Source organism: Quercus lobata, chromosome 4, assembly GCF_001633185.2.
Source record: "Quercus lobata isolate SW786 chromosome 4, ValleyOak3.0 Primary Assembly, whole genome shotgun sequence".
Classification (NCBI taxonomy): domain Eukaryota; kingdom Viridiplantae; phylum Streptophyta; class Magnoliopsida; order Fagales; family Fagaceae; genus Quercus; species Quercus lobata.
The window spans coordinates 1716968-1738206 of NC_044907.1; the positions used below are offsets into that span (position 1 = coordinate 1716968).

General features: G+C 35.1%; 1 protein-coding gene and 1 pseudogene across 1 annotated transcript; one reads left to right on the forward strand and one right to left on the reverse strand.

The window, feature by feature from the left end:
* Positions 1-13012: 13012 nt before the first annotated feature.
* LOC115983297 (disease resistance protein RPP13-like) lies at positions 13013-14176 on the reverse strand. Its single transcript, XM_031105946.1, has 2 exons — positions 13634-14176; positions 13013-13537 (listed from the first exon to the last, which is right to left on the reverse strand). Exons 1-2 carry the CDS (start codon positions 14174-14176, stop codon positions 13013-13015), a joined length of 1068 nt encoding a protein of 355 aa, XP_030961806.1.
* Positions 14177-15938: 1762 nt separating this feature from the next.
* LOC115983403 lies at positions 15939-20691 on the forward strand (annotated as a pseudogene).
* Positions 20692-21239: the final 548 nt, after the last annotated feature.

The following is a 21239-nucleotide window of genomic DNA, read 5'->3' on the forward strand; positions in this document are numbered from 1 at the left end:
AAAGGCAAGAGTATGGCACTGAAGGCCAAGAGCAGAGAGACAGATGAGTCTCTAGATGATGAAGATTCTAAGATGAAGTCCTACATCACCAGGAAATTCAAGAAGTTTATGAAGAATGCCAATGGAAAGGGCTTCGACAAGGACCATAGGCAATCCAGTTCTTTTCAGTTCAAGATTCAAGACAAAGGGAAGAAGGATGCAAGAGATGGCGGTTAGTACACTGTTCTCACAAGACCTAAGTGCTTTGGGTGTTAAGGTTTCAGTCACATGAAACAAGAGTGTCCTACATATCTCAAGAGCATTGAGAAGAGCAAAGCACTTGCTGCTACCTTGAGTGACACCGAGGCTGAGGATGATTCCAACAATGAGGATGATGGAATCTTGAATGCCTTCATTGCCACTGTTAGTCCTACTGATGGGATTGTTGAAAATGTGGTTGAAGAAGAGGAATTGGTGGAATCCAAGTTTGAGAAGATGGATGATCAAGATGATATCCATACAGCCTATGAGAAATTATACAAGCTTTCTAAGAAACATGAGAAACTTTACAGGCTGACCACCAACAAGCTCAGTGATGTGGAACTTGATCGTGAAGAGCTTTCGACAAAGTTTGATGAGGCTAATCAGACTATTGGAGCACTGAGGTACGAGAACAATTTCTTGGTTGAGAAGACCAAGAAGCTTGAAGCGGAGCTGTTTCAAGTCAGAGCTCAATTGTAGAGGACTTCAAGTGCAAAGCTTGATGAGATGCTCATTCTTCAAAAATCTGCTTCTGATTGAACAGGTTTAGGGTATGGTTTCTCTTCCTCTAATACTGCTTCTACTAGTAGTACTGTTTTTGTTCCTCCTAGCAATAATGTTGAAATTGAGAACAATAATATTAAACCTATTTTAGCTAGTGAGAACTTAGACAAGGGAAAATCTATCTTAGGAGCACCCCCTAATCAAGATAAGAACGAAACTAAGAATCCCGGGGCTAAGAAGGCTAACTCTCAAAAGCCTAAACAAAAGAAGTAGCATCTCTGTCATCATTGTGGAGTTGCTGGTCATACTCGACCAAATTGCTATAAGTGGCTTGCCACTCAACAGAGTAACGGCATGATAGCATCTGGAAGCCAGAATCAACTTCAATCCTCTCTTGCTCCCCTTGGAGATCTTCTCAAAGCCCTCATGTTCCTTTCGAACTTAAACGGTTTTAATTCTTCCCCCTCATCACCAATTCAAGGGTTTAATCAAAGGAAAGGTTCTTCCAAGGTGTGGAAGGAAAAGGGCTCCAAGTGATTCTATCACTTTTCTCTCTCTCTTTCTCTTCTTGTTTTTGTGTGTGCATTACTTGTGTGTTTTGCTTTCAAGTTTTGAGTCAGTCTAGTTTTTATATTTTGCATTGTTTAACTTGTTTTTGTTTGTTTTCAGTTTTGATTATTTTTTTTAATATAAAAATAAAAAAAATTGAAAAATCAGAAAAATACAAAAACAATGTGTGTTATGTGTACATTGGTACTTGTGTACCTTGGATGGCCATTGAAATAAAGTTTTCTAAACTTTGTATCTCTTGTAGCTTAGATGAGCATCTCTATGCACAACTAAACAAGTGAGCTTTGTGGCTCTTGTTTGTAATGAGTAAGATTAAATTATCTCTTGTACTTAACACTCGTATAACTCTTTTTGACAGGAAGAACTAGAAAATCCTAAAAGAAAGGGATAAATAACCATCTCACCACTGTTGCCTGCCAATTATAATATGACACCTGTATGCTTCAGCGTAGTAAAAGTGCAATGTCAATGACATTTGTGTGCTTCGACATAGCAAAATTGGAATGTCAAATGCTTACCATCATTGGGTATTTCTTTTTTCTCTCTTATATGCCCATGCATGATTTGCTTAAATAAAATATGCAAAGAAAATGAAAAGCAAAAATATCAAAATGTATTAAATATGATTGCAAGCGTGTATTCTAGGAGATGTGGGAGTTATATGATATACCTCGAAGGTGATAGTCCCCATCAAACAGTTATGATTGTGTGTGAGTTAGAGTGATTTTCTCATATCTCAAATTGTCATAACATGTATACACTTATGCAATCTTGTGATATTTTTCACACACAACACGCAACATTCTTTGCTACTTTTGATACATGTGCAGATATAATGTGATTTGGCCATTACAAGGTTTTACATGTGTTAATGTATGCTCATTAAATTGTCTTGACTTGTTTTTGAAATATAAGATTGGTTACACTTGTTTAGTGTGTGTTGTGTGTTTTTGGGATCATTGTGCTTAAAATTTTTGTTGAGAGATAATTTTGAGAGCTTAAAATGTTGATTGGATCTTTGGTTGAGTTGCATACTTGATTGCATTCATATCTGTGTTTTTCCCTTCTTGAAAAACAATTTTTAAGCAATCTCGACACCTGGCTATCTGTCGGGCTCTTAAGGTATTTTCTTATCGCAATCTCGACAAATCCTCGACAGCTGATGGATCGAACAAGAAAGTTACTGAATCCTTGTTAGCTTCTCAATAACTGGTGGATCGATCGAGCTTGTTTTCTTGCGTCTTTGCTTTGTTTCTCAACACCTTCTCGACACTTGTATCTGTCGACGTTGTTTTTCTCGACACCTACCTCGACAGATGGCTTGACACCTCTATCTGTTGAGAATTACTGAGGAGCTATATATTCTCTCTTCGCGATCCGGTTCTCACTTCTTCAATCTCTCTCAACCTGTCCGCACTTGTTCCTCTCCCAAACACCATCTCTCTCACTCCAAACCTCTTCCCAAGTGTTTTTTTTTAAAGATTTTTCAAGTTTTCCTTCACTTGGTAAGCTTCTAATCTCCTTCATTTACATGCATTCATGCTTTGAAACCTAGGTCTTGGGGTTTTTGAAAAAATTTGGGGTTTTTCAAAATTGATGAGTTATTATTGAAATTTTGGGATGGGTTTTTACTTAAATGAGTTTCAAATCTCATGCATTGCATCACACTAGCATAATAACAGTATTATCATGCATTTAGATGTGTGCAAATTAATTGTGTGCTAGTAAGATTGGATTGGGCTGAGCCCATGATGCAATTTCTCTCCCCCCTCCTTTTGTTTACGTTAGTCATGTCTATGGCACCTAAGCGTAAGTCAGCTCCGTCCCAAAACCTTTTGCATTCTAGGACATCGTCTTCTTCTGATCCTACTCCTTCTCATATTCGGTTCCGTGATGAGGATGCCCGAAAGGACTTCTTGGAGAACTTTTCTCGATGAGGTGTTCATTCGTAATGCCACGTCATTTTGGCGGACTTCGCCAACACTGACCTTCCCACTATCATTCATAGTCGGGGATGGGAGTCACTATGTGACATCCCAGTCACTTGTCCGACCGTGTTGATCTAGGAGTTTTACTCGAACATGCATGGTTTCAATTTTTCAATACCTTTCTTTTCTACTCGGGTTCGAGGTACGCGCATTGTAGTCACACCGCAATTTGTTGCGGATGTGCTTCATGTTCCGAGGGTAGAGCATCCTGACTACCTCAGTTGTGAGTGTCTGTGGACTGTGTCCAAAGACGAGATGATTTCCGCTTTCTGTGAGCGTCCTGTAGATTGGAGTGTGGTGTACTGTCGCAGGCAACCAAAAATAAAACCTATACTCCTAAAAATATATGTAGTAGTGCGAGTAAGGATTGTTCCCACGAAGAGTATCTAGCCTAGTTTTATGCTACGTGAACAAGGAGGGGGGGGGTTTGAGTATAATGAAAACAATTTTAAGAAAAACAATTAAGGAACAATTCAAATTAAAGTATCGAAATCAATCAAGAGAACAAACCTTGGTCCAAGTCAACATCCACCATCTGAATATTACAACTGATCATCGATGCCAGTATATATCAATTCACACTTTGAATATTCACTGTTGGAACTATTTTCCTATCTCTCCTTAGTCGTAGTTAATTATAAAATAAGCGATCTAATAAACCCTAACTACTAAACAACCCAAGACAAGTGCTAAAGGTTTAATCTAGTAGCAGCCTTAAGAACTAGAGAGATTGATGAAGCTAAACAATACAAACACAAGCAGTTGCATTTAATTTAGTCGAGCATTCTTCCTAAGATCTAATAATTTATGATGCAGCAAATCATTAAATCTTGGTTGCTTCACAAGTTAGAGAGATCAAACAATTACGGATTTGATATCTAACCTAGCAGTAGATTGCAAAGAATAATAAACTAGTAGACCACCTAGTAATTAAACGAGACAATCATGAAAATAAGCATAGAAGAACATCCGATATTCAAAGCATAAATCAAACAATAAAAACAAATTAGATCTCACAGTTTTATTGATTTCAAGGCTTCAGTTTCCTTCGACCAAGTATAAAAGTTAAGCCACGCAAGGCCATGATGAAAACTCAAAGGAAAAAAATCAGAGAGGAGAGGAGAGAGAGGGGTGTGTGTGTGTAATTCCCCCTTTCCCACATTAATTCCCCCTTTCCCAAGCCTACAAAATCTCCTAAAAATATTCTCAATAATAATATCCAAATCTAACTAATTAAGGAAAAATATTAAAAAGAAAACAAAGTCCTAATACAACTAGGAAAGTGGTGTTTTTCAGCTGGAAATTTCATGCACCAGATCTGGAGGCTTCCAAAAATAAACCACATCGCGTATTAGAATTTCAAGCAAAGGAACATTCCAGAACGTCAGTAGTGCAGGTGCAGCAACTTCAAGCCCGATTTCGACCTTATGCCCAGATTACGAAGCAATGTCAAAACTGTCTAGAATCACCCAATTAGCTACGTTTTGCACTTAATGCCTCCATTTGCATCCTAAATAAAAATATAATAATAATGAGTACATTTAGGCACCAAATAAATATAAAAGACTAAATATTAAGGGAGAAAAATATGACAATTTGCATTCTCATCAGGGTGATTGTCAGTTCACACCATGTCGGCCTTTTGCTAAAGGTCCTAGATTCATGAACATGGTGATGACTTTTGTTTTGCACCTACTCTCTCACCATAACTCTATCACAGAGCCTCGTGCTCGATTTTTGCTTTCTTTATTAGAGCACCTCACTATAGATTTTCCTTCACATTTCATTCTTTCTATCTTGGATGTGTATAGGGATACGACTACCCGTGATAAGCTCATTTTCCCTTCGGCTATCACGCGGATTCTATGCCATCTTATACATCAGATTCTATTACTTTACACTTGAAAGTTATTTTTTATTTCAGTCATTATAAATATATTACAGTTAGTGTTTATTTCTACAATAGTACTTTTTTATATACATCAAGTTCTACGATAGTGTCATATGTAGTGTTTATTATAGTAGTATTTACATTAGGTTCTATTGCTACAATAGTGTTTATTTCAGTCAAATTGTATCTCAAAAGGCAAGAAAAATATATTTCAAATGAAATATATTATAATATAAAAATATTAAATAAATATTTATTTAATTAATACATAAATATAAAAAAAATGCCCCATTTTAATTCTCGCCTAAGGCTCCGAAATGTCTAGGGCTGGCCCATAATGCACTACTACTATAGTTTTTAACTTCTACCTATCTTTTAAAACCTTTGACGACCAAAAATTATATACTATTTCTTCTCCTTTGATGCCTTCGGAAAAAGATTATTCCTATCTTCCAGATGTTCTAATATCTTTGTATCTCTAAAGGTAAGAAAAATATATTTTAAATGAAATATATTATAATATAAAAATATTAAATAAATATTAATTTAATTAATACATAAATATAAAAAAGACCCCATTTTAATTCTCTCCTAAGGCTCCAAAATGTCTAAGGTCAGCCCATGATGCACTACTACTGTAGTTTTTAACTTCTGCCTATATTTCAAAACCTTTGCTGACCAAAAATTATATACTATTTCTTCTCCTTTGATGTCTTCGGAAAAAGATTATTCCTATCTTCCAAATGGATGTTCTAATATCTTTGTCACAGGGATGGACGTAGGATTTTTAACTACCGGGGGGCAGAAAAAAAAAAAAAAAAAAAAAACTCCAAATAGACATCAATATAGTATTAAAAAAATTATAAATACATAAAATCATTATTTCTAAATACATTAAGATGCAATCATTTACCAACAAAGACAAAGACAAAAACAAAAACAAAATATTTTTTTTTAATACTAGGTTGGCTAGGATTTTTGTTGTTAAAGTTAGTGCATTTACAATGGTGGTGCTAAAATTTTTAGCTTTTAACACTTCAAAAAAACTACTTTATCTATTTTTACCATTTCACTTTACAATACACCCAATATCAGATGCTCTATTTTTTTTTTTTTTATCACTCTATTTAAAATAATATTAAAAAACTCATTAAAAATATAAAGGAAGAGAGAATTTGAGTTTTTTAATTGAAGGAACTGATATAATCTTAATAAAATATTGTATTTTACTTTTAACAATTTGCTACAGTCAATTGGTATTTATATCAATTTACTATAGTTGCAATAAATTTAGTTTTAATTTATCCAATAACACATGATTTTTTGGTTCTTTGGTGGTAAAATATTTTTTTTTTGCTAAAATACAATCACCATTTGGAATGTTTTTATTGTTTTTGTTAAATTTTTGGGTTGTATAGTTACTATTTGGATAAGGCTAGTTAGACTTATTGACGAGAAAAGGGGCCTAACAACAAAAATGAAATACACACACACACACACACACACATATATATATATATATAATAACTAAAAAAAAAATCGAACCCGGGGGGCTCGGGCCCCCACCTGGGTCCATTCCCTGCTTTGTCATTCATTTATCTACACTTCCTTTATTGGTTGTTTTTTTTTTTTAATTTTTTTTTGAAAAAAAAGATTATGTGCCTAGAAATAGAAAATAATAATTGTTCATATGGAATCTTCATTTCTCTCTTCTTCTTCTTCTTATTTTTTTTTTTAATTTATTAAAGTGATAGAGTGTGATTAGTGTAACACCACTTTTCACATATGATCATTATTGATATTTTATAGTATACATTAATTACAATTCATTGTCTACAGTTATTAAAAAAAAAAATTGTGAAATTGTTGTGTCATTAGACATATTGATTCTAAAATGGTTCTAAGATCTAGCAAATTGGATTGATTTACCAATTTGATGGATCTCCTTTTGTGTTATAAAGTTGAACAACAAAGCTTGCCATAAATTCAACCACTTAATGTCAAAAAATAACAGAGAAATCAAAATTGCATTCAAAAAGGCTAGTACCTATCTTTATTAGGATCAGCTTATTTTTCCGCTGAAAAAAAGAAATTTATAAGGAGAATGACCGATAGAGTATAGAGGTATCATCTCTTTCCAAAGGTTGATAAATTTGACATGATAAATAGACCTCTTTCATATAATACAATATTATTCAGAATTATAAAAATAGACTAAAATAAAAATAAAAATTTCTCTAATAATGAAATAATAGACTCAAATAAAAATGATATCCATTGATAAATTGAATGAATGCTAATCTTTGCGAGAACTGAGAACTAGAGATAGGATAAGAGTATGAATGCTAGAACAATCTGTGACAGTGGGATGGACTATGCTTTAATGGAATAAAAAGAAAAGAGCCAGCTTTTTGAGTGCTTCGATCGGTGATAGTAAAACACGTAGATGCGAATAAAATTAAAACAAAGCATAGTTCCCAAACTTTGCATCAAATGATTCAAAGCAAGGCAAAGTAATCAACGTACAATTTGGCCCTCAGCAGCACAGAAAGAAACCGTGTGGACCACAAAAAAAATAGATTCAGAAAGGGAAAAAAAGTTTCACATATAAATATGATAATATCCACTTTCTTCTTTGAGGAAAGAGTTTGCACCTGAGTTTTCCACACTTCAAGGCAGTTTCCACATTTTAAGACAGTTTTGCACATCATTTTTGTGCCCTAATAATACGTGAGTTTAGTAAATTAAATAAGATGAATATGTGCACTAAATTTGGCTTGCTTATTGAAAGCTCGAAAATGTGTCAAAAAAAAAAACACAAGAGCTGTTTAGACCCCCCAAATAAAAGTTACGGCTTGAAAGTTCAAAAACGTGTATAAACACCTTTGAACGTTTAGACCCCCAAATTACAACTTAACCAATTTAAGCAATATGTCAAACAACTAGTGTGCGGAAACTTAACATATGCTATAATATGAAATTGGTTAAAAACTATCTAAGCCAAAACAAAAACATAATCCACAGCAGATAATAAAAAGGCAAAGATAGAGAGGAAGGAAGATGCAAACACAAAGACAACACGCGATGTGTTATCGAAGAGGAAACCGAAGCCTTCGGCGTAAAACCTCTCCGCCACCCTCCAAGCGGTAAACAATCCACTAGAAAATACAGTTGGGATACATGGACAGCAATAGACCCTCCAAACCTAATCTACCTAATGCACCTAAGCCCTCCAAGCTTCTTGCTCCAACGAGGTTGCGCCGAACCTTTTTCTTTTCTAGCTTCCCAGATTCCGCTACTAGACCGTAGCATCAACCAATGAAGATTGATTCCTTCCTAACTGCTTCCCAGAAATCCAAACAGCTGTCTCATAGTGATGATGATGGTGAGAACCAGGTTTGGTATAATGCCTCTCAAGGATTTGACAATGGAAAGAAAGAGAGTTGAGGAATTTGAAGAGACTCTAAGGTATAGATTGTGGGTGAATCAATCTTGTTTTTCTTTAGGGTTTCTCTCTCAAAAATCTCTCTGGAAGCTCTCTTTCAATCGTGGGTAAAAGGGGTATTTATACTGGAGTGGGAGAGGAATGTGAAACGTCAGGTTTTACAAAACAGGGGTGGCTCGCGGCTTGACCTCGCGGCTTGACTAAGTCGTGAGATCCAGTCGCGAGATAACCGTATGACCAATTGTCCTATTTTGTCCTGTAGTGCTCCAGCTTGTATGACTGTTCATCTTCCAGCATGCTTGGTACGTGTGCTGCGTCTGGCGGCTTGCAGCTACGAGTCACCCGCGAGTCCCAGCCACAAGTCTCTGTTTTCTTGCACACTCTTGAGTAATCTTCACTCTATCTCACTCACTACCCTTATATCAAACCCACCTAAATACAGGGTTACTAAATGCTAAATTACAAGCAAATTTGGCACGGAATAAAGCCAATTAAATGGTTGAATAAATTCAACCTTACACGGCTCGATAGATTTTACATTAGCTTAATTCTAAGTGCGGAATAGTGTAAATGCGAGCGGAAAAACAAACAAGCTACTCTAACACATATTCATATAATCACAGAAGTAAAATGAAATGCAAAAGAGTAGGGAAGAAGAAAGCAAATACAGATAACATGCCGATGTGTTATCGAAGAGGAAACCGAAGAACTCGGCAAAAAACCTCTCCGCCGCCCTCCAAGCGGTAATCGATCTACTAGACAATCAGTTGGGATACATGGGTTAGCAAAAGACCCTTCAAGCCTAATCTACCCATTGTACCTAAGCCCTCCAAGTTCCTACTCCAACAAGGCTTCTCAGAACCGTGTCTTGTCTAGCTCTCCAGATCCGGCAACAAGCTCCATATTGCATCTGCCATCCTTGGCTTCTTCCAATACTTCCCAGCAGCACCAAAACCTCACTTGACACTCTGAAAGTGTGTGGTAAGTGTTTGAGCTATCAACCTCTCAATGGTATGGAAATGGAGAGGTAGGAGTTGAGGAAATCCACAAGCTTATGTGTAGAGATAGATGGGTATGATAATCTCTAACTCTCAAGGTGTTTGGCTAGGGTTTCTCTTAGAAGCACTCCTTAACATTTGTGGGTAATGTGGATATATATAGTGTGGGTACAGAAAGTGTGTATCAGACAGTACAGTCTGGCAGAACAGAATGTTTCGCGGGTCTCACCCTTTGGCTATTCCATGACAAAACCCTAAAACAAACTCTAGACTTAAATATGTGAGTTGGGAACAGTTGCCAAAACTCACTCACACCTAATTCTAGATATGTGAAGCTCTTGAACCATACGAACAAGTTTCCTGAAAACAATATCGCAAAATGCAATCATTAAGTTCATTGTAAGCGGAAATCTTAGAAAGCATGTGGAGCAAGCACAATACAATCAAGCAAGAATGAATATGATAATGAAGCATAACTTGACCATACAAGACTAATCACTATAAATAGTGACTACAATGTGTTTGTATTTGTGATAGAGAACTATTTGGGTTTATTTGGAATTTGAGTTTATGAGAGTGAATCTACGCCAATCCATATTATCCTAAATTTGATATAGCGAAATTCTTCGTCGTCGTTCATGGATGTAGGCTATTGCTGAACCACGTAATTCTTTTTGTTTTGTGTCTATTTTTTAAAAAAAAATTAATTTTCTTTGTTCTATTGTTTGTTTGGAGTTCTTTCTTAAGCCTAAAATATTTCACAATCAATCTTGATAATTTTAGCTTCCGCTATTTTACAACAAGTAGATTATTACTCGAAGCTAACTAGACAATAAAAGCATGCTTTGGGATGGACAAATTAAACCGGATCACTTTGCACCATTCCACTACCTGAGATTTGTCTCTAATCTCCTGAAAATTTTCCTAAAACCGAAGTTAACCATATGGCTTTGTGTTCATCTTTGAGCTCTTATAACCATAATTGACTCTGAATATTAAGAAGATCCTCTGACCTGAGCATAGAGTACTAGTTTGGCTTGAAAGTTGCTAGCTAGCTGCATCATAGATGATTTTATAGCCATGCTTTGGGAATACAGCTCCATCAGGATGCCAGTGATCATGCTAAAAAAACATTCTCTTCCCATCACCATGCCTCAAACCTAACAAGTCTTCTAGCTTCATTCCTCAGCTTTATTAAAGATCTCCATCCCATGAGCAATCCTGTGAAATGTATCTAGAAACTTCTCTCCTTTATGAGGATATCGACTCATTAATTCCATAGAGTTTTTCCTAGAACTCATATATGAAAATAGCGGGTGTTTGAATCAATTTTAACAAAAGGTGCTGCAAATGTGATTTTTCATTTTATTTTTTCATTCAACTATCTAATGTGTATATAAGTTATGAATAACATTAGTGATACAAAGAACTCTTTACAACTATTAACATAGTCTGCTGTGATTGAAATAATATTTTTTTGATACAAGATAGAAGTCTAATCTAGCCTAATCTAAGTGTATATGTGTGTGAAGCTCCCTCGTGGAGACTTGAACCCCGACCCTTGCCTCCTACACTCCACAAACACTTATACTTATGCATAACCATCACACCAAAAGTGTGCGATGATAATATTACTAATACAATGTTTATTATGCATCAATTACAATAAGTCATGCCAACAATTATAAAAACTAGGCGAAAATACCATTTTGATCCATATATTTTGCCGTCATTGTTAATTTGGTTCCTACATTTTAGTAGTAATCAATTTGACCCCTATTATTTTTAACTTGTAATCAATTTAGTTTTTACCGTAAACTTACTAACAAAAATTGACTGTAAATTAAAAACAACAATGACCAAATTAACTGCTATCAAAACGTAGGAACTAAATTAACAAGGGCTTCAAAATATACAAATCAAAATGATATTTTTGCCTTAAAAACTACTATGTTCCAACTCCTTTAATAGTTACAACAAAAAAATTTCTCTACCAAAGAAATAACAAAAATTTATAACAATTTCACAATATGACCAAATTTGCCTATTGTTTCACACGTGGGTCATTCAAAAAATTTTAAATTGTACTGATACAATGTAAAAGAAAATATATATATATATATATATATATATTGTTAAATTTTGTTGTGACCCAAATTAATTAATTACGGTAATTATAGATTTACATTGTACTAATCTAAAATATAAAATTTACATTGCTAGTACAATGTATGTTATTCATACCTTAACATAGAACACCCATCATGGAGAAGAAGAAGAAGATCACCGTGAACAGTGATACAAGGAACTATAAAAGAAAAATAATAATAAATAAAAAAGGAATTGCAAAATTTTGCAGCATGTTACTCTTTACAGTGCCGCACTTCGAGGACTGCATTTTGTCCTGGACGACTCCTCCTCCACGAGCACTAATCCTGCATTAAAATAAAAACGTTGATTTACGTATATGCGTCTTAGTACTACACGCAGTATATCTTTAAGACTTGATGGCAGAATCAAATTAAGGATAGAGGCAATACCATACTAGTCTTTTTTCTGAATAATTTTCAAGAAGAGGGATCAACTTACACTAGGAAGACAAGTAATCTTGAACCACTTCACAATTTCTCGTAGGATTCAGTACTTTTTTAGCAAACGAATTGCTGTTTCTAACTTTTTTACTCACTCAATTCATGCTTCTGATATATATATTTCGATAGATGAATCTATCTAATCTAATCTAATCACTTAATAATAGCACAATTTTTGAGGTATGATATATATCAAATTCGGCGTACTTGGTGTACGTTCATTGAGACTGATGGTCCTTCATAGGACTCAACACGAGGTATAAAGGTTGACCAAAAGGATCACTTGATCTCAACCTTAAGGTTAGAAGGCTGCCGAGTTGTGAGATGCATTTGGCTGTTTCCTCCGTTGATTCTGAATGGCACGTGAGTTCCAGTTTCCTAAGGCTAGTGAACTTTTCCAAGCCACAGTCCTTGGGATCATTGGAACCGATAAAAAGCCCCATTAAGGTCTGAAGTTGGTTTGTTGAAGACACTACTCTTGATGGTTTCTGAATGGACACCTCATTCATATAGTGATGTCGAAGCTTCTTTGCCTTCCAGATAGAACTCGGCAAAGTGGTTATATTAGTGTACTTCAAATCGATGGTCTCCAGGCATATGGTAGATCCCCAATTGAAGCAGGACAGGAGTCAAGACCTGTCCATCTCAAGCCTAAGTACTTTAGGTTCCTCAGCTCCCCAAGTTTCTAAGGTAGCTGAGGTTTGTAGACAACCTCGAGATCAAGCACCTTCAGCAGGACACGATCTCTTCCTTCGATAATTTTTTTAAGCAACGTACCAATTTCACTATTGGATGTACCTTGTTTTCCAGCTTTGAAAGAAATATACGCACAATAGGTATCCGATATGAGATTTTGAGACACCGAATTGATCTGTGAGCCTCTGAACCTTAAATATTTCTGAATCTGCAGATGTACATTCTGACCTGCAATGGTGGACGTGTAGAAATCCCTCCTCCTCAGCTTTTGGCAAGAAGAAGCCATATCTAGACACTAGTTCCTCCAAATATATCTTGGCCTTATCTTCAATGGGGACGCTAGCCTCATCAGATGACAATTGAACAAATCCCTCCGCAAGCCACAACTGCAACAGCCTTCGTTTGGGGATCTCATATGCCTTGGGAAAGAGAGCCAAATAAAGGAAACATGGCTTTATCACAGATGGAAGTTCATTATAGCTCATCAGAGCTACAATATTTAAGAGAGCTGATTTATCTTCACCAAATTGTGAACGATCAATTACTCTTGACCAGTCACTTAATTCTATGGTTGACAATAGTCCTCCCAGTAGGAGGATTGCCGGTGGCAAACCCTGACATATTCCCAAAATTCCTTCCCTGAAGTTGTTTAAGCCTGAACTATTTTCTGGTAATCTGCGACTGCCTACATTCTTCAAGATTAACTATACCCAACTCTCCTCTTCAGTTAACTGCCTCAGAGTCAATGAACTACTCCATGGGTCAGCTTCTGATGCTACATTAAAATGGCAAGTAGTAAGGATGACCCTGCTTCCATTTGTGGAGTCTGCAAAGGGACGTAAAAGGTTGAACCAGATATCCTTCGTGCACACGTCATCCAACACCATTAGATTCCTGAACTTCATTAAAGTCTGGAAAACCAATTGACGTAGCTCCTTCTGGCTCATAAGCTCTATGTCCTTCAATAAGCATTTCGGAATCTGTTTGAGTATGATGAGCAAGAGATCCTTATATGCAAACTCTTCGCGGACACAAACCCAGAGATGGCATTGGAAGTGCTGCCGAATCTCTAGTCTCTTATAAACATGCCTTGCCAGAGCTATCCTGCCAATTGCTTCTTCGCTCACCAGTGAAATTACACTGAGGTTTTCCTCAGTGCCGTCCAGAAGTCGAGATACTAGCTCCCTTTCGGCATCTTCACATCCAACAAGTGCTGAAACTTCACTGGTTGGATAAAGGGGGACGCCTTGCATCTCCGCAGATGCCCTGGGTACAGCACTAAAAGTATGTTTGAAAGAGAGAAGAAAGGGAAGGGCATAAAAAATAGAAGACTTCGTTTCCACTGTTTGGTTTATGTCCAGGAAGGTTTTATATAAAAGGATGCTCCTAGTCCTTTTATACAAGATGGACTCCAAGTCCTGCTTGGTGTTAATACCTATTTTTGCAAATTCGTACCCAAAAGTTCATGAAGAGAAAAGCCCAAGAAAACCTCAAGAGATGGGTTCAAGGCGTGAGCAAAGAAATAGAAATTGGGTCATATTCCAAAGGCCCGAAGAAAGAAAAAATTGAAAGGGTCAGTAGGTGCTTAACGCAACAAAATAGAGCCCACTCACAAAGCCCACAATGCCCTTGTTCCAGGGGATAAGGATAAACTCCAAATTCTACAAGGCTAACATGGTGAAAAAAATGCCAAGCCATAGTGGCAGAAATAAGACAAAGCCACAACAACAAGAAACGCACAAAGAAATAAGACAAAGCCACAGTGGTAGGAAACGCATGAAAAAATAAAACAAAATTATAGCGACAAGAAACGCGTAAAAAAAAAAAAAAAAAAAAAAGAGAGAGACAAACGTAGCAATGCTAGGAGCTCTGTCATCCTACAACCCAGCCAATGCCTGAGAGGCAAGGTCTATGACTAAAGAGAAATAGAGGGTGTGATTTGGTGGAGGGAGGAAACGACCTAGATTAATTGGATTTTAATTATTTTATTCCATAATTAAAATAATTGCACGAAATTGCAATCCCTTGATTGTCTCAAGGGTTTACTTTAGCTTTTTAAGAGCAGTTGTTTAATGCACTTTAGAGCATTTCACAATGCTTAAGTTCCAATGCCTTTGTAATATTTACCTTGTGTGCTTGTTTATTTATGATAATTTTTTTTTTTTTTTTTGGGTGGGGAAAATTTATCTATTTGAGATCAAGGATATTTTTACCTTTGGTGCTGTTGAAAGAAGCAATGAAGGCTTGACTAGTGCATGAAAGCTTGGGAGATGGGGATTATAGATGAAATTTTTGAGGGAGACTCTCAGGTCGTGGTAAACTCTCTCTACTAGACATGACCACTCCTCCACTAAGCATCTCTAATAGCATTACATTTACAGGGTCTTTACTACAACTCCAGCAGTTCGATGGGACTAACTCTCTTTCGATTCACGAGATGGAAATAAGGTTGTGCATGGACTAGCTCAATATGCTAGAGGTCTTTCAAACTTTAGTGCTTGGATAGATGAAACACTATTTATTATTGAGCATTTGGTCACTCAAGACGTACTGTTTTATCCTCATCTGAATAAAATAAAAAGTGAATAATAAAGTTAGGTAGGATAGGATATCACAAGCATGATAAAAATTATCTCCAGTGTATTGCTTTCGAATTTAAGTATATGTAGGCACTTGTCTAGCTTCCTTGCGTCTTTATAAAATTTTTTTTCGAAACATTCTCTTGCAATTAGTTTTTTTCTTTTAAGGATGTTTTGTATATCCAGGGACTATATTCTAACGAAAAGATCGAAGTATTCAACCAGGGTTAGAAATTGGTGGCAGCTAGTATGAATTTTCACAGCTAAAAACTGGTATATTAGATATACTCAAAAATACAAAGATGGAATTTATTAAACTGTATGAAATTAGATGAAAGAACATATTGAAAAGATATAAATTAAAGAATGAGAATATTATGAGCAGATAATATTCTCATAATATTTTGAGTTAAACAATTAAACAATTCTATTCCTCTTAGTGCTAATGTCAGTTATGGTTAGCTATGCAACGGCAGATGCAGCCAAAGACAGAATAGTGTGCAAAGCAACAGGTAGGGCTGGCTACATGTCTGCCTTGCGTTGGTGGTCAAGCAAAGGCACCAACACCCAGACTGGCACTAGTCTCAAACAAGTCTAAGGACAATAAGAAGTGCTTGTGCATCATCATCAGAGATCGTAATGATCCTGAATTAGGACTACAAATTAATATAACACTTACTTTCGGCCTGTCTTCCGTTTTCCATGCCCCTTCTAATCAAAGTGATAGCTAGTAGTCCTGCCCCTAGTCCTAGTGGTAATGTAAATACATGAGTCTTCTATTTCATTTCAATTTAATTACTATTCTTTTGATATTGTAGAAAACTATTTAAATTTGTGGTAATTTCTTTGGTTACAGGTGGAGGGAGTTCCATGAGTGCCAAAAGTGTGGGGACTAGTGATCAAGACTAGAGATGGTTTGTAATGGAAATTGCCATTGGCGGGGCTAACATGGTGTTTCTTCAGTTCGCACCTGTTCATATAGTCACTTGGATTGTCACTCGTCAGTAATTTTGGCCTTGATTGTTATTTCTGTTTTGTAACTGTTATACTCGTGTTATGTTTTTTTTTTTTTTTTTTTTCATTTATTAATACTCCTTGCCTCTATTTATCCCAAAAATAATAAATAAATAAATAACTTTCCAACTCTCCCTTTGTCTCAGCTTTTCCACAAGGGGTGTTATTAGAACTATGTTTTTCTTATAAATCATAGGGTTAGACATGTAAAATTAGTAATTTAAAAACTTCTAATTTTTAGCTAAATTAAAGAAAAAAATAATAATTTTTTTCTCCCACCTCCACATTTCTTTCTCACGTTTGTTGTCAAGTACTAAAACAACTTTTTCTTTTTGAAAAAATATAAAAAATAGAACTGTTTTTTTTCCCCCCACAAACGTAGCATTTTTTTTTTTTTACACTAAAGTATTCTTTTCCCACCTCCACATTTCTCTCTCACATGAAAACTTAAGTACAAATACAACTTTTTCTTAAAATAAAAAATAAAATAAATTTGCTATAAGTAAAATGTCTGAACCCAAAAAATAAAAAATAAAAAGCCTCATTGCACGTATGATGAGACTAATAATACTCTAATGCACGTGGTTGTGGAATACAAGAAAAAAAAAATTCACAGTTCCCCAACTTGGATCTATAATCAAAATTAGACAAAAAAAAAAACACCAAAAGAAAACCGTGTTGGTACTAGGTTGTTTGAAGTTGCAAGGCCCACTTGGGGTTGATTTAGGAAGGTCGCGCAAAAGCTTAGCCCAAAAATTCTCTTGATGGGCTTTAAATGTGGCCCATGAATTTTTTTAAGGGTTACTTAAGGCCCATGGTCAAATTGCTGATGGGATGATAATATTAGCCTTTTTCATAGAATATCAGCTTTCTTCTTTGGTGAAAGAGTTTACAACTGAGTTTTCCACACTTATTAGATATTTTTCATATGTGAACTTAAATGGCTGGCATTACCCTCATTTGTCTTTGAGGATAAAAATATAATTTTGAAAGAATAGCGATTCATATATCTATCATGTCTTTTTTGGCCTATTATGAATATGTACAATGCAATGTTGTACTTGTTTATTTAGTACATTCGATTGCTAAGCTCTTCAATTCTAGTCCATGGTTTCTTTTGGCTCTATGGTTTATCTGGGGGGAGCAATCAACCCTATCCACAGGAATCAAAGTTGGATTTATAGAATTCTTAGAATATCATGTGAGAATTCACCATTGGGATTTTTTGATGCATGACTACCTAGCATGCTAGCATTTATCATGGGAACAAACAATCACTAGTATAAAAGAGGTGCATTTTTCAAAGGTCTTCTATGCTTGAGTCTATCTCATCCATTTCTTAAGTATCATACCATTAGAATCTCTTTAATGGACTCATTTTTCAAGAAATACAAGATTTAATAGTAAAGAACCATTGGTTAATTTGGTTTTAAACCATAGGTTCTATCCTTTCTTTTTTCTTTTTTCTTTTTTTTTTAAGTGTTAAAGATGTCTAGTCTACCACTCTACTTTCAAAGAGATTAGTTCTTGAGTGGCTAGGGCTAAATGTTCTGGATTCATTCCTCTGTGACTGGCTTTTGTGGAAATAAATATTTTCATAAATTCTAGTTTGAAATTTTGAAAAATCAAAAAAAAAAAATTGAATAAGCTATTATAATTTCTTAATGAAAATTCCATAACCCGCTCTTCTTAATAATAATAAAAAATTCATAAAAATACTTTAAAAGTTTTTTAATGCACCAAACTTTCAATTTTTTTTTATTTATTTCATACTACAAGAATTATTTATTTGGATCTTGAAATTCTAGATATGATTTTTTGAGAAGAAAATTCTAGATTAGATGATGCTGCCATTTTGTTTAATAAGATATCAAAGTAGTAGATGATTGATTCATTCCATAATAAACATAATTGCACAAAATTGCAATCCTCCGATTGACTCGAGGGTTTACTTTGCCTTTTTAAGAGCAATTGTTCAATGCACTCAGAGCGTGTCACAATGCTTACGTTTCAATGCCTTTGTAATACTTACCTTGTTTGTTTTTTTGGGGAAAAATTATCTATTGGAGATCAAGGATATTTTTGAGCTATGGTGGTGTTGAAAGAAGCAATGAAAGTTTGTGGTGCATGATAAAATTTGGTAGGATTGGATGTCACAAGCAAGCTTCTCTAGTGCAGTCAAAACATTCAACAAAAGATTAGATATATTGGTGGTAGTTCCTTGAAGTGCATTATTCGTGTAAAACATATAACAAATTGGTTGGGGAAATCAATCTTCTTCTATTTTTTTTTTTAAATTACTACATGTAGGTAAAAAGTCATAGATTTTTAAGAAGAGAAGCTAAAAACTAGTGGCTCCTTGTACCTTCATATGTCATGATAAATTCAGGTGGATGGGCAGTAACTTGTCCATCAATCGTTCTAACTCTTGTTTTATGTTGGGTATATTTTTGTCAAATTGGAGAATGTTGTGGTCCAAAGTTTAAGTCGTTTCTAAAAGGAATTGAGGCCCAAACAAAATAGAGAGCATGCTGGCCCAAGAAGTGTAAAAGAAAAACAAAACTGAAGGGCAAGTAGGGGTTGTATTGTGATGTTGATGTCATTAAAAATGGTGCATAATACCATAATTTCAATCTGAATCTATATAATATGAATATCTAAAGGTGTAATATTTATTGTTGTTACGCTCATGTTGATCGGCCACATTTGTATAACATTTCGGTCCATTTTAGTTTCATTTGATACATTTTTGTTAACTTCTATTCATTTAGGTGTCCAGTTCGAAGAATAATAAATTTGAAATTTATAATTTTTAGTAGTACCAAAAGAAATTAGGAAAATAAAATTCATTATAAAAATATTTAAAAGAATATGAACCAGTTCAAAAAATAATAATATCAATGAAAAGCACCAAAAATAATAATTTTATATATTTGTAAAGATAGAAAGATAAAAATTACTTTTAGAAATTGTTTAATTTTTAAGGAAAACAAATTGTCTACAAGAAAATTTTGAGAATAAATTATACATTATACTATAATTTGGAAGTACATATAATAATTATGGAACTTGGCTCACCACATCATGTACTGACTTGTTGCGCTAGGTGGGGTAGGTGACTAGCAACTGTGACTAAAGAAAGAAAAGATGCTTGGTAGATTTCATCTTGTGCGTTTAGTAGAGGAATGGAATTTTAGTAACTTTTCTTGCAACCTTCCGCAATCATAGAATGCCACATCAAATTCGATAGCAATTGTTGAGGTATCCTTAAGAGTGTATATCATTCAATGTGGAACAAGTAGTGACTACTGAGGGCAAATGCAATGGTATTAAATGGCAATAGCCTTACACCCAAGCACTTTGATGGCCATATGTGCACAGCTAAAGACACAGAGGAATGTGCACAGCAACTAGTAGGACTGGCTACATGTCTGTCTTACGTTGGTGGTCAAGCAAAAGCACCTACACCAGATTGTTGCACTGGTCTTAAACAAGTCCTAAAGGACAACAAGAAGTGCTTGTGTGTTATCATCAGAGATCGTAATAATCCTGAATTAGGACTACAGATTAATGTAACACTTGCTTTCGGCCTGCCTTCAGTTTGTCATGCCCCTACTAAAGTCTCCTAGTGTCCCAGTATGCATTTAGCTGTAAGAGTTGTTTTGTTCTAGCTAATAGATTTTTATGAAATTCAATGTAAGAAATGAACAGTGAGTGCTAGAGTTTTTTTCGGTTTTACACTTCTTTATAAAAAAGGATAAATGTCACTAGAAGTGGCTAATATTTGACACACTAATTTGATTTGTTTGCTTGGTCATGGATGTAGCTCTTCTACACTTGGATCCTAATTCACCAGAAGCTCAAGTTTTCTACCAATTGGGAAGGAGTTCTAATGAAAGTGATGGTAGTCCTGCTCCTAGTCCTAGTGATAATGTAACCAACATACATAAGTCTTCTTTTTCATTTCAATTTCTTTTGATACTGTAGAAAACTTCTTAAATTTGTGGGTAATTTATCTGGCTATAGGTGTAGGGAGTTTCGCAAGAGCCAAAAGTGAGGGGACTGATCAAGACAAGAATGAAGGTTGTTATGGTCAAAAGAGATGGTTTGGAATGGAGATTGTTATTGGCGGGGCCTTAACATGGTGTTTCATCAGTTCACACTTGTTCATATAGGCACTTGTACTGTCACTCTTCAGTAACTTTGGCCTTGACTGCTGAATATTCGTTACACTCATGTTATGTTCTTTTCATTTATTAATACTCCCTACCTCTATTTATCCCAAAATAATAATATAACCCTTCCAACTCGCCCTTTGTCTCGGCCTTTCCACAAGGGGTGTCATTTGAACAATGTTTTTTTTTATAAATCTTCCCAATGAAAACCTATGAATCCAAGGATAAAGTATATCTATATGTATCTAGTATGAGAATAAAAGAGTTACAGATAAAATCGAACTCTATCACTATCCTTGAAGTGAAGCTCAAAGGATGTTGCAAAAAAAACAAAAAAAGTAACTTTCTCAATTGTCTACAAGAGAAATTTCTCCAATTTTTGTAGATTCCATATATCTCATCCTTGATAGATTGGGGAAAAAAGAACCTCTGTGAGAATTTTGCTAAATTTATGAAGATTCCATTTTTTTTTTTTCCCCTTGAGCTTTCAAGGTATTCATTTAGTTAGAATGATATCTAAATTGTTTTCGTTCTGCATCACTATCACA